Genomic DNA, 12,671 nt, shown 5'->3' with positions numbered 1-12,671 from the left:
AGGAAAATGGCTTCAGTTAATGTGCGGTAGGTAGAAATGCTTGGATGGCCGTGTTGAATTTTCCGAGCTCACATTGGTTCACCCAAGCTGTGCCAGCGAGCGTCCTTCGCGGGAAACAGGTGTTTTTTGCCGAGCCGAGCCAGCCCTGAGTGAATCCCTTTCTGTGTCTCGCCCGTGTTCTGCTGCTGCTGCTGCGGTGGGTGTGTGCATGTGCGTGCAGACACGTTCCCCAAGCCGCAGATCAGCGTCCAGCCCGAGACGACCATGGCGCTGCGAGGCAGCAACGTGACGTTCGTGTGCTCGGCTCGCTCCAGCAGCGACTCGCCCATCACCTTCTCCTGGAAGAAAGACAACGAGGTCATCTCAGACGGCCACGTCGAAAACTACGCCCAGGTAAAGAGGAGAGGGGCGGTCCGTCGGCTGATGGCGTGGTTGGCACTGCGCAAGGAATGAGATGGGGCCACCTGTTCAATTTCACTCGCCCGCTTAACCACCGCCACTTACTCGCGCAACTTATTTGACATTTTATAACTTTTCCAGCTTTTTAGTTTCATTTGGAGCGTGTGTATGTTAAACTTCTTTCGCACCATACGTAGGCAACTTGTGCTCATCTGAGGTGCGTGGGAAGGACAACAAACGGCTTAACAGTGCAGTGGGTTAACCACCGTGAAATTAGAGATCTAAGTTCAGAATTTGAACTTAGATCTCTGAAATCACATTGCAATGTGATGCCACGTCAATTATTGGATGCACATTGACGACGTCCAGTTTGTCTAGACGACAGTATTAGTTTTGCTTAAGGTAACAACAGGTGGGTCCGCGACAAGGCTACGGCCTCCCACCCACACAACTATACACACGAGTAGCACCACGTCACAATCGCTTCCCCTACAATTGCTGGGATTACTACCGGGCCGAGGTGGAATTCTCTGCGCCCAAACACCCTTGGCAACGAGCAGCTTCGTGCTCCCAACCCCCAGGTGCGCGAGCGGGAAGAGGAGGTGACGGAATACACGACGCGGCTGCACCTCATCAGCGTGGACTTCAAGCACGAAGGCCGCTACCAGTGCGTCATCTCCAACCACTTCGGGGCCTCCTACTCCAACAAGGCCAAGCTCACTGTCAATAGTAAGGCTGGGCGCTCACTTTCCGACACTGCCTTAGAACAGACAATATCCGGAATGCTCTATTAACTGGCATCTGGCAATATAAATCTTCCTTGACGTATCCGGAAAAATTCCGACGTCCGTACGACATCCTGCTGTGCTCTTCTCGTAGATCTATTGTTTATGGAATATTTAGGACGCTGGTAGCGCCGGTCTGTACATACAGTACTTACTGTACTCTTAAGCAGTCCCACTGCTTCTCTATACAATGAACTTAAGATGCTCTGCAACTGACTGGCGAGTACCTCTCTAAAAGAGTACAGTAATTCCTATATCATAGTTAAAATGTAGGCCGAGTTTCTTTCTTGAAAAGTTTTATGCGCCATAAGTATTACTCTCAGATAACCGGCATATTTGATTAATCGGCACCCTCCGTTCCCCATGGGTACCGGATAACAGAGCTTTTGCTGTACAACAGTTTGAACATTTCTGTTGTCTGTCGTCCTTCAGAGTAAAGAGGGGCAGGGGTCGACCTTTCTGTTATTTACTGACGGCTAAGTCAACTTTACTGCTTGACTTGACTTGCTGCCGTTTTGGTTAGGCCATGCAATGATGTGGCCAATTCAGAATCTTTATTTGTCGAGGAGAAATCTTATGAGTTATGAATCTCTTTTTCAACAGATGTCCAATAGGGGCATGGGGTCAAAGTTACGACAAACTATTTTTAAAAAAATAGGAGTGCGGTTGTTTCGTTAAGGGCCCTCCATCACCTGACAGCCAAACTAATTAAATTGCAAACGGTCAATTATAACTTTTTCAGTTTGCCAATTCCAGAAAAAAACATCCAGGAAGTCGGAATGACTTCCAGAATGATGTCCTTTTATCTTTGCCAGGTGGCGAATGGCTCTTAACGACACAAATTTAGCCAGAACATTGTGGCCTAACTAAAAAAAAAACAACTGCGAATAACTGGCTGCGGGAGTGTAAGTGTTAAGCATAATTTCAATCTCCGCTCCCTCCTCCCCCCTCCGCCAGTCTTCCCGTCCTTCGCCAAGCTGCCCAGGGACATCACAATCCGCGCGGGGGCCAAGGCGAGGTTGGAGTGCGCGGCCGAGGGCCACCCCGTGCCGCAGATCGCGTGGCAGAAGGACGGCGGCACGGACTTCCCCGCAGCGCGCGAGCGGCGGATGCACGTCATGCCCAAGGACGACGTCTTCTTCATCATGGACGTGAAGCCTGAGGACATGGGCGTTTACAGCTGCACGGCGCAGAACGGCGCCGGCACCATCACCGCCAATGCCACGCTCACCGTGCTCGGTGAGGGGGCCTTGTCAACCACGCACACTCGCACACTGAAGGCAACTTCACGCTTGGGTAGTGTAGCGCTACGAACTAGACAACCAGAGTTCGTTTCCCTGCTTATGGCCAGTACCAGTGACCATGATCCTGGGCCTCCCTGAGATTGACTCTGCCTTAAGTTATTATCGGTGCTGGCCACCTTGCCCGTGCTATGCCAGCCTCCAAAGGTACTGGCTAACAGCACTTTTTTTATTTTATTTTACTTTCTACGTGACTTTACCGAAAAAACCTAAGAAGATGATTCCTTGCAGTCACGAAAGCTTCAAATCTAGAATTAACAGCACTTACCCCAAAAGTCTGCTCAGGCTACACGAGAGATCTGTCTTTGTTGTCCATGCCACTCGAGTTGTGGCCAACATCAGTCTGTTTGTCACACGTGTATTTATGTTACTTTTACTAAATTTAGAGTTTAGTTGAACTGAGTTTTTGTATGACATCAAATACATTGTCAGTTGTGCAATATTCATGGAGTCGTTCTCTGTGATACTGGCGTTTTTGTTGCGGCACAACTGGCTAATCAGGATCATCTGTGTAACACATGAAATTAACTCAAACTCTGCAACGCCGAAGTTTATTTCATATTGGATGATCATCGCAAGACTTTTTTTGCGACCCTGCATATGAACACTTTCGACCTCATAGTTGGAAAACGTTTCAATCTGGTCGATTAAAACAAACAAGCAAACCCTTGCGCGCTACGAGCGTAATTCACCCTCAATGTCTGTCCCGCCTCTCTTCTAGAAACGCCCTCGTTTGTCCGTCCGCTGGAGGACCGCACGGTGGTGGTGGGCGAGACGGCGGTGCTGCAGTGCATCGCCGGCGGGAGCCCCGCGCCCAAGATCTCCTGGACCAAGGACGGCGGCGTGCTCAGCGTGACGGAGCGCCACTTCTTCACAGCCAGCAACCAGCTGCTCATCATCGTGGGCTCCGGCGCGGAGGACGCCGGGCGCTACACCTGCGAGATGTCCAACACGCTCGGCACGGAGCGCGGAGACATCGTGCTCAAAGGTGGAGGCAACACGAGTGTGTGCGTCAACTCTGAACCGGTTCTGGGCTTCCCCTCGGTCGACTCAGCCTTAAATTAGTTCCTGGTGCGGTGTGTAAACATCGCCACTAGGGGAGACAAAGGCGGCCGAGCGTGGTGCTGGCCACCCACCCCCATCGTGTGCTGTGCCGGCGTTCATAGTTGCTCGCTAACAGCAGTCGCCCCAACAGCCTACTGAGGCTATACGAGGGATCATTTGTCTTGTAAACTCAGCCTCAAATGAGTACCTGGTGCGCTGTGTAGGGGAGCGGACAACAAGGCACGGTGTTGACTACTAACCACCTCCTGTGCCGTGCTGGCCTTAGTAGATGCTCACCAGACAGCACTTGCTCCAACAGTCTATTACGTCTATAGCCCAAAACCCCTACAACATTACATTCATCCCAGTGTTAAAATAATGAATGGGGCTCTTGCCTTCGAAAGAAGATGTAGTAGCCACAGATGGTAAAGCAAGCGTTGGGACGCGACGTGTAATATAACCTAAGCGTGGTCTCTGTGCCGCAGTGACGCCGTCTCCAAACTGCGAGCCCGCGACACCCCTAAAGATTGACGATGGCAGCACGGTGCTGGGAATCGTGACCATCGCCGTGGTGTGCTGCGTGGTGGGCACCTCGCTCGTGTGGGTCATCATCATCTACCACACGCGGCGCAAGAGCGAGGAGTACAGCTCCACCAACACGGGTGAGATGAGAAGTGCGTTGCTGCAAACACACACAGCGCTTTCACCGTCGCCCCCTCTGCAGTTTGGGGTCATTGCACACACTCGGTGGCTCTCCACTGAGATTCAAGCCGAGACAAAAGCGCCAGCTTCACACGGATGATCGCGACAGGGACATTAGTGCATTTTCTGTGCCTATCAGACAAAGAGGCGTGCATCGGGCCCAGAGTGTCAAAATTGTCATCCCATGCGTAAACAAACTGGCCCCTGCCACGATAATGCAGAATCTTCCCCCTTTGGCTTAGGGTCACTAACAGGGGGATGAGCTCTCCCCAATTGCTTTGGTGAGCAAGACAGATGCTATAACCGTTGTTTTCTGGTTGTGGTGGACTCACGGTTGTTATCGTGGTGACTCGGGTTGGTTGATGAAGACATTAAGTCCACCAGTCATCCACCTGTAATTAACAACAGTGTGTATTAGGCAGTGCAATTGCATTGTCTACCTGTGTACGAAATTTAAGCCCCACCCTGAAATATTAGTGGGTATCCTCAGGACACTGCTCAACTGCCTTCACTAAAAAAAAGTGCTACGTAGGAAATTGGTTTAATATCCCAAATCAGAACCATCCTAATCAAGTCCATTTAAACCAGACTCCATGGAGGCTTGCTTGGGTTAAGTACTTTACAATTTGCTTCTGAGAACTTCAGTATTTTTCACCCTTGTGGGACCTCAGGAAGGTAACCAGCTGCACTGGACCCAAGCAATCTCTCTTCTTTGTTTATCAAGCTTTGGAATTTCTGTTCTTGGATTTAAAGTAAACCCAGCCAGGTGCGCGTGGGTGTTGTCACAGGGCAGACCGTTTGGAGTATGAACGAACGTGTGTGTGGGTACGCGTGCAGTAATGTTGTGGTTCGTGCGCTGTGCTATACAAACGACGACCTGAGTTTGAGTCCCGCTTATGGCCAATATCAGTGACGAATATCTAGGCTGGTCCTGAGCCTCCCCTACGTTGACTCAAATGAGGACCTGGTGTGGTGTGTAAACATTATCACTGGGAAGATAAAAAGTCGGCCCCGTGACTTCCTTGTGTTCACTATTGACTTCACTGCAGTCACGTATTAAAATGCATACTTAGATACACGATCAAAACCATACTTATTTCTGCTTGAAATATACGAACCTATAAGGAAAGCCAGTTGAGTCTATAAGTGAGGAATAAAGTGTGTGTTAGTTTCAGACCATCCATCATCAATGTACAACCTTATTAACGGGAATATTACTTTAAAGGGACTTTCAGAATCCCACGGGTGTTAGAGCAGGTAGTCTGTACAACAGCCGCAAATACTGCATATTGACAAAGAGAATAGGAAAATACCACAGAGCACACATCGATTTGAGTGCCAACGGTACGATAAGGCTCTGCGAGTGTTTAAAGTGTTGATTTCGCACTCAATTCAATGCGGCTTTTGACGCGAGGGAAATAGGAGAATTCTCATTCACACAGGTGAGCAAATATTTAGGCCTCTTGGCTGATTTTTACATATCAGACCTTTGGGCTGTTCTCAACCACAGATTACAGCTGCACAAAGGATGTATTATACTAGCCCCTCTCACCGCTAACCACGCAATCCAGCAGCCAAGCCAGTTTTGTAATGGCACGATGAAATACAAATGTTTTTACATGCTTGTTACTGTGATTGATTTTTTTGTTACAAACCCTCAATTATAGATTAACTTTTGCAATACACGGCGTTCGCCCGCCTGTGTGTGCGCTCAGGCACACTTCATTTGCGCTAATGCCAGAGAGGGACCGTTTTGTGAATGACGCCTAATAGACAAGGTTGTGTAACATCACAAATTTGAGCATTTGTCACTTGACAGAAGTGGGCTCCAATGATATCACCGGAGCTGGGGTCAATTGCAAATCGTGATTACATAATTTAATGTGATTTAAGCGAATAATTCTGTAATAGTGATCAAAGTTTACCACCCCCATGCCTTCTAATCGAAGGAAGATTGAAAATCACGTTGAACAATGTGGGACACACAACCTCGCTACCAACATGTTTGTGTAGTGGCAATTGTTTTTTGGATGCCACTTTCTCTAATGGGAACAAACAGTATTTAAAGGACTTTCCACCTTCATCTATCCAGCACTGCCAAGTACAATTTAATCAACAATGTAAATTAACCAGCCTCATTGTTAATATTTCACTATCCTAAACCCAGGCATATGAGATGATAAACACCCCAAGGGTCTGCACAGATGGGCTAATTAATCCACTTGCTCATATTCCATCTGCTGCCCACCTCATAGGCATGTGGGTTTAAGTTTCACAAATCCATAATTCCATTTTTCTGCTATGAAGAATGGCCATTGCCAATTCCATTACCTTTTCTACATACAGTTTCCTTTTAAGGCAGTACTGTTGACGAATGTGACTTTTTGTCATTCAATTTCGATTTAAAGCTTTCGTGACTGCAGGGATTCATCTTCTTGGTTCTTTCGGTAAAGTCACGTAGAAGGGAAATAATAAAAATAAAACATAATAAAATAATTCTCACGACGTTTCGGCCACAACGCAAGCAGCCGTCCTCAGGTCTGTCTTCTCGAAAGACCTGTTCTCCACCTGAGGACGGCTGCTTGCCTTGTGGCCGAAACGTGGTGAGAATTATTTTATTATGTTTTAATTTTATTATTTCCATTCTACGTGACTTTACCGAAAGAACCAAGAAGATTTTTGTCATTCGCTTAGGCCTATCGTAGTGGATTAAAGCCTTACCCCCCCGTGCGTGTCGCCCACGACACAGACGAGACGATGGTGCCCCCGGACGTGCCCAGCTGCCTCTCATCGCAAGGGGCGCTGTCTGAGCGGCAGGACGTCTTGGGGCAGATTGGCGACGTTGGTCCCAACCACCAGCCAAACATTGGGGCTCTGCAACCCAATGGACACTTGGCACAGCACCGCGGTGGAGGTGAGTTGACACGCAAACACAGAATCTTTGCTTTGCTGTTGTGCAATCAACCATGTCCCTCACCTTCACTGCTGTCACCATTGTTATTTATAAGGCACGCAACGATGCTTGAGTTTAATCAATTAAAATTGTGTGAACCCTTAGAACAGTGTCCTTCTTCAGGTTGCTCTAGTTTCCTTCCACTTGCAAAATGTTCCTTAACCCTTTCCTGGTCCGAGACGTTTGTAAGTAAATACAAAAACTAAACTAATCTCGGAATGCGCAAGCGGTTCAGAATTAATTTTAGTCAGAGGCATAGAGCCATTGTGCTCACAATAGAGAACTGGAGTGACACGACCGCACTCTATAGTAGCTGGTGCCAAACTGTGCCACGCTCTCCCACATGGCCTTGTGGGAAGCCTCGTCACCAGTAAAGTTATTTAATTTTTTCTTCCGGTTAAGTTACGATGACGTATACGTACATCATCATCACGGGAAAGGGTTAAAAATTAATTGGCCATACATCCCAGTGCAGGACCCTCCTGAAAAGAGCCTTGAGACTCGGTGAGCGAATAGATAAATAAATTACATTATTATGCTTTGGTCATGGTTGTCAAATAGAATATGGAGCAGTATAAGTCTTTTTCAGCCTTGCATTTTTCACGACTGTCACTAATAAAGTAAACTGGGAAGCTTCACTGATTTGTCAATAATATTTCCAGCGCATTGTGCATTAGAAGTTTGGCCACATTATTATTGAGTGTTTCGCATTGTGGGAGGAAGCCGAAGGACACACAGGGCATGTGAGGAGGCAACGCTGTACGGGTACCTCGCAAAGAAATCGTTGGCGTGCGTTTGACGAGTCTCTCTCGCTCCGTCCGTGCAGGCGGCGGTCACTGCCACGTGGAGATGGAATCCGACGCGGACTCTCCGGCCGGGCCCCTCCTCTTCCAGCCGCAGGCGAGCGGAGCCGAGCTCAGGGTGCTGTACAGCAAGCGGGAGCCCCGGGGCCATCTGGCAAGGCAGCAAGCCGCCGACATGACCAGGGGTACGCGCGTGGCTTCTCTGGTTCAAGTGCATGACTCGCAATCGCAACGTTACACTACAGTTCAAATCCCGGTCGTGGGTCGTACACATCCTTTCCTTTCGTCCGGGGTCATTAACATGAGTACAGCTTTGTGGGATATCAACGGTGAATCTGCAGAGGGACGGACTCAGTTAATTTATATGATTAATGTCTCCTCGCTTTTCAGACGCGGCCCTGCTCCCAAATGGAAACCCAGTCGACTGCGACGACGTCATCAGCGAAGACGAGGACGGCGGCGGGGAGAGCTCGGATGACGGGATGGCCCCACAGCAGCCCGACTCCGCGTGCTCACCGCCCACCAGCAATGGCAGCCACATCTATCCCAGCAACCACGACCGGTTAGCGGGGCCTACCGACAGCTGGAAGGGCTGCCCATCCAAGTGCGCCGACGGTAAGGGATGGGCCGGTGAGGGAGTGGGTGGGCTGGGTGGCAAGGTTACTACTACGGCAGTGTGAGGGGGTTCTTGGATCCAGCCAGGTGCCTAAATGTCTCTCTCCATCACATGCCATCTCAATTGTTCTAAAGCCCTGTTGTAGTTTAGCTTGGGAACTCCCAGTGGCCTCTGTGAGCGGTTGAAAAGTGGGTGAAGTAATTTCCCAGCACCCATGGCCGACTATTTTTCAAATGACGAAACACGATCTCTAAAATGAGTAACTAAATTCAACATTCGCCAAATAGTAAAAAATTACACCACTGAACGATAAGATGACTAAAATAGTGTCCTCATTATGGGGGTAAGCGCCCGTCTTTAGATACCTTGACGCTGTATTGGAAATTCCACATTCCTTTGTTGGGGACAGTCACCATCTAAGTAAACCAGTTGAAGATGATTGTCCTGTGAATTATCAGTTGATCGCAGCTAATGGGAATGGATGGAATTGTTTCAATTTAAAACACCAAAGGTGTTCAGGTACAAGCCTTGGTTGGAAACTGAACCACAGTTTATGAACTTGATGCCGGAGAAAGCAGATTTGTTTTGCTGGAAGCCAACATTTGATTAATCACCGCCTTCCTGTAAAATAATGAATTAACAAACATGGTCGCCTGTGGACATCGCTGGGTCAGATATTTTTAGCCGCGGTATTAATCACGCTTGACGTTGCTTGAGAACCAAGTATAATGTTTTTGATGACCCTGGAGTGTTTAAATATTCTGCATACCATTTTGTCAGCTTACTTGCATAGGAAGTACTGGTTTGTGTATGCGTGTGTGGCTTAAGGGGCTGTCGCATTTTGCTGCAAAACCCATAAACCTGGATTAGATTTCCTGATGGACATCCACCTTCAATTGTAATTTAAACTTGATGCGGATCTCCCCTAAGTTGACTCCACCTTAAAACGAGTACCTTGGACAGTGTATTAACATAGGTTCTACAAGGACAGTGCAGTAGTTATCCATGTGGGTACTGGCAGAAGTGGCTCTGCTTTGGGAAAGACTGCAATTTCCACCACTGGGTGAGAGCACCTATAAAAGACCAGCACCTCTCTCTGGCTCGATTAGTGTGGATAAAAATGTTGGCCAAAACATACCGACACACCCTTCACCAACAGCGGGTGGGGAGGGGTGGGAATAATTCATCAGCATGACGGTGCCTTTTGGCTGTTTTGGGCAAAGATGAACCGCAAATCTCACATTTTTGATTTTGCGAAGCTAACCGTTCCAACATCGCTCTCCTTCCGTGTGCGTGCAACGTTACAGAGGCATGCGCGCGCTCGGTGCGGCGCTCCCCGGCCGACACTCACGCGCTCGGCTGCCCCCGCCAGCCCCCGCCCGGGGGTCAGGTCGAGGAGCCACCGTTCCCAGACGGCGGTGTCGCTGCTCCGGCGGCGGCAGCGGCAGCAGCAGTTCCCCCAGCCGCCGAGACGACGGGCCGCAGCGAACCACTCGGACAGAGAACGAGGGAAGCCTCGCAGCCACAACCGAGACGAATCAAGACGTAGAGCGGCCGGCGAGCCGCGTCTCGGACACGTGGACTGACGTGCAGCACCCCGTGCCCATCGTGCTCACTGAGAGATGGGTAGCGGACCTTCTCTTAAGCGGCTTAAGACTGTAAACAGCTGCCGTGACCGCAAGTTGGTACTTGTTAACGCCGCTTATTTGCAATGACGCAGGAAACACGGTTTGTCAAACTGCACAGAAAGAAAGCATTCTATGTTTCTCCCCATACCCTGGCCCAGGATTCTTGGGATGGTAACTTATTCTTAAGTTTTTGGCTTCAGTTGTACGTGAGCTCAGCGTTGCAGAGCACAGCAAGCCTGTGTCACAACGGTTGCGCGATGCAAGCAAGAACAGTACTTGGCATCCTGCGAAAGTGTTTGTACGTCAAAGGGCGTGACCCCTGGATTGTCGGTACTTGTGCTGGTACTTGCTTAGCACGACTAATGGTACTGCTCAGCAGAGATAGGAAGGCTGTACGACTTGAATAGCGCCAAGACTGGCCGCATGTTCTAAAAACGTGGAAATATGAATTCACAGTTGGAGAGGATTTCCAAGACAACAACGGTACTACGAAGTGTTGCAGCCAGTTTGTGAAATGCTTTCCCCTACCTCAGTTGCAACATCACTCCTTTGAACAATACACATCGGTACTGAACAACACTACAGGCCTACAATGTCCCTCTGGCAGTGAATGGAGTGCCAGTCGAAGGACAACTTTACAAGAGCAACGGTTTTCCCTGTTCTGGATCTCAAGCGTCGATGGAAGTCGCGAAAAGCACGGAGGTCCGCGGCGATGCTGAAATAAAAACAAACGGACTTCTCTTTTAAAATCCGTGTACAGCGTGTGTGTAAAAAAACGAATAGGAAAGAAAGTAAGATAAATAACAGTGTTGTATATTTGTATAGATGAAAAGGTTTTTGCAAATTAATTGTTTTCTATTTTATTGCTCTTCATGATGCACACTCTAGCTCTTTCTATTAAAACACAAAACAGCAACACTTTTCACAGTTTGCACAGAACCTGCACCGTTTCTTTACCAAATTTGGACCTGGTCATTGGCCTTCTATACATATTTTTTGTTGACGTCTTTAATTTAATCGATAAATTTACCAATTACTACTACTTTCTAGATCCGTGCCTTCATCGTAATTAAAGCACTAGGCCTAATTAATCTTACGTTGCCCTGACGAGCAACAGCACTAAAGCTGATCGCATGAGGACATGGACAGCGGCTTTCCCAACCCTGTGCGTGCTTTAATGGGATTTAATCAACAAGTATTTTTCTTCAGATGTTATATTATGATTTTTATTTGTCTTGGTACCTTTTTCTCTTTTATTCACAGTGCATTTCCTGCTACGTTGTCGACCTTGAAGCTTGTACATAGACATATCGCTTTATTCATTGTTTAAAAAAAGTCCCCTGTATTTAGGATTTGTACAGCATGTGTGAAATAAAATGTTACATTCTCTCCGAATTTGAAATGTCCCGATCTGTTTTGTTTAATAAAAAAAAACATTCCTGCGAAGGGAGCTGGTAGGAACGTTGGGTTGCTCGGTCAATGGCCAGGGTCAACGGCGGCGTGGTGTATTCCGCAAATATGCCCGACTGTGAGGGCGGGCACAAGCCGGCGTGAGTAGGTTAAACGTTGACTTTTATAAGGGCACCACGGAGTGACCAGCCCCTCCCCACCCAACCCCACCCCTCCTACCCCCCACCCAGCCCTACCCTCCCCACCCTACCCTCCCCACCCAGCCCCTCCCTGCATGACGGACATACACAATCCCCTGTGGGCTGGTGTAACCAGGAGGTTCCAACCAATATGAATTTAGACTGGGTAGGTTTGCTTGTCGTGGTGTACAGAGTGGGTAACTCCCGACAATTCCAAGACATCTGGAAAGTAGAATTTGGCTAAAATTCCTTGCACGAGGCATATCCTGAGCTTCGCTCTCTGAGTGGTGACCCCTACCACCAGCAGTTGCATGAGCAAAACATTTCAGGGCTGCATTTACCTTCCACCAATATTTTCCGGCTGCTTTCTCATTACCAATACGATGTTGGTTTGTATCGCATCTAAAAGCAATTACATCTCAGTATACTGGCCATGTGCTGCTAAACAATAAGTTTGGCTACCACTGTATAATCCTTCCAGCGGGTGATGTCTGACTTTGCTCAACATCAGAAAGAGGGGAGGATATGTTAACGGTTATTGTCCGAGTTAATATACTGTCATTTTTGCTCAAGGAAAATGGGTTGGCATGGTGGTGCATTGGTTGGCGCACTGCGCTATGAACCCCGTGAACCGTTTTCAATTTTCAGTCATAACGAATGTCATCGGCAGGTGGTATTTGAAGCGGAGCCAGTAGTGGAAATTTCGAATTCCTATGGCAGGGAGCGGAGTCATAGGCCAACTACTTTTGACTTCTGTAAAAAGTCGTACTCGTTTTATGATGACGGGCTGAGTGAACTGCCATTGCATACAACATTTAGTATACTATTTGAACAACATACCTTCTTAACCT

General features: G+C 48.2%; 1 protein-coding gene across 3 annotated transcripts in view; it reads left to right on the top strand.

Moving 5' to 3' along the window:
• The window catches only part of LOC144945613 (leucine-rich repeats and immunoglobulin-like domains protein 3), a 74,282-nt gene extending 62,664 nt beyond the window's left edge, over positions 1–11,618 (top strand). For 2 of the 3 annotated variants that reach the window (XM_078874140.1, XM_078874138.1), the window contains 9 exons: positions 221–393; positions 981–1,128; positions 2,142–2,423; positions 3,207–3,473; positions 4,015–4,203; positions 6,981–7,145; positions 8,011–8,172; positions 8,378–8,602; positions 9,911–11,618. In XM_078874140.1, the coding sequence (XP_078730266.1) occupies positions 221–393; positions 981–1,128; positions 2,142–2,423; positions 3,207–3,473; positions 4,015–4,203; positions 6,981–7,145; positions 8,011–8,172; positions 8,378–8,602; positions 9,911–10,152 (1,853 nt within the window). In that variant the 3' untranslated portion in view covers positions 10,153–11,618. The remainder of the gene's footprint in view (positions 1–220; positions 394–980; positions 1,129–2,141; positions 2,424–3,206; positions 3,474–4,014; positions 4,204–6,980; positions 7,146–8,010; positions 8,173–8,377; positions 8,603–9,910) is intronic. The other variant, XM_078874139.1, reaches the window with a different exon arrangement.
• Positions 11,619–12,671: the final 1,053 nt, after the last annotated feature.

Source organism: Lampetra fluviatilis, chromosome 38 (genome assembly GCF_964198595.1).
Source record: "Lampetra fluviatilis chromosome 38, kcLamFluv1.1, whole genome shotgun sequence".
NCBI lineage: Eukaryota > Metazoa > Chordata > Hyperoartia > Petromyzontiformes > Petromyzontidae > Lampetra > Lampetra fluviatilis.
Note: the sequence above shows the minus strand (reverse complement) of the source record. Positions and strands in the feature narration are given on the sequence as shown.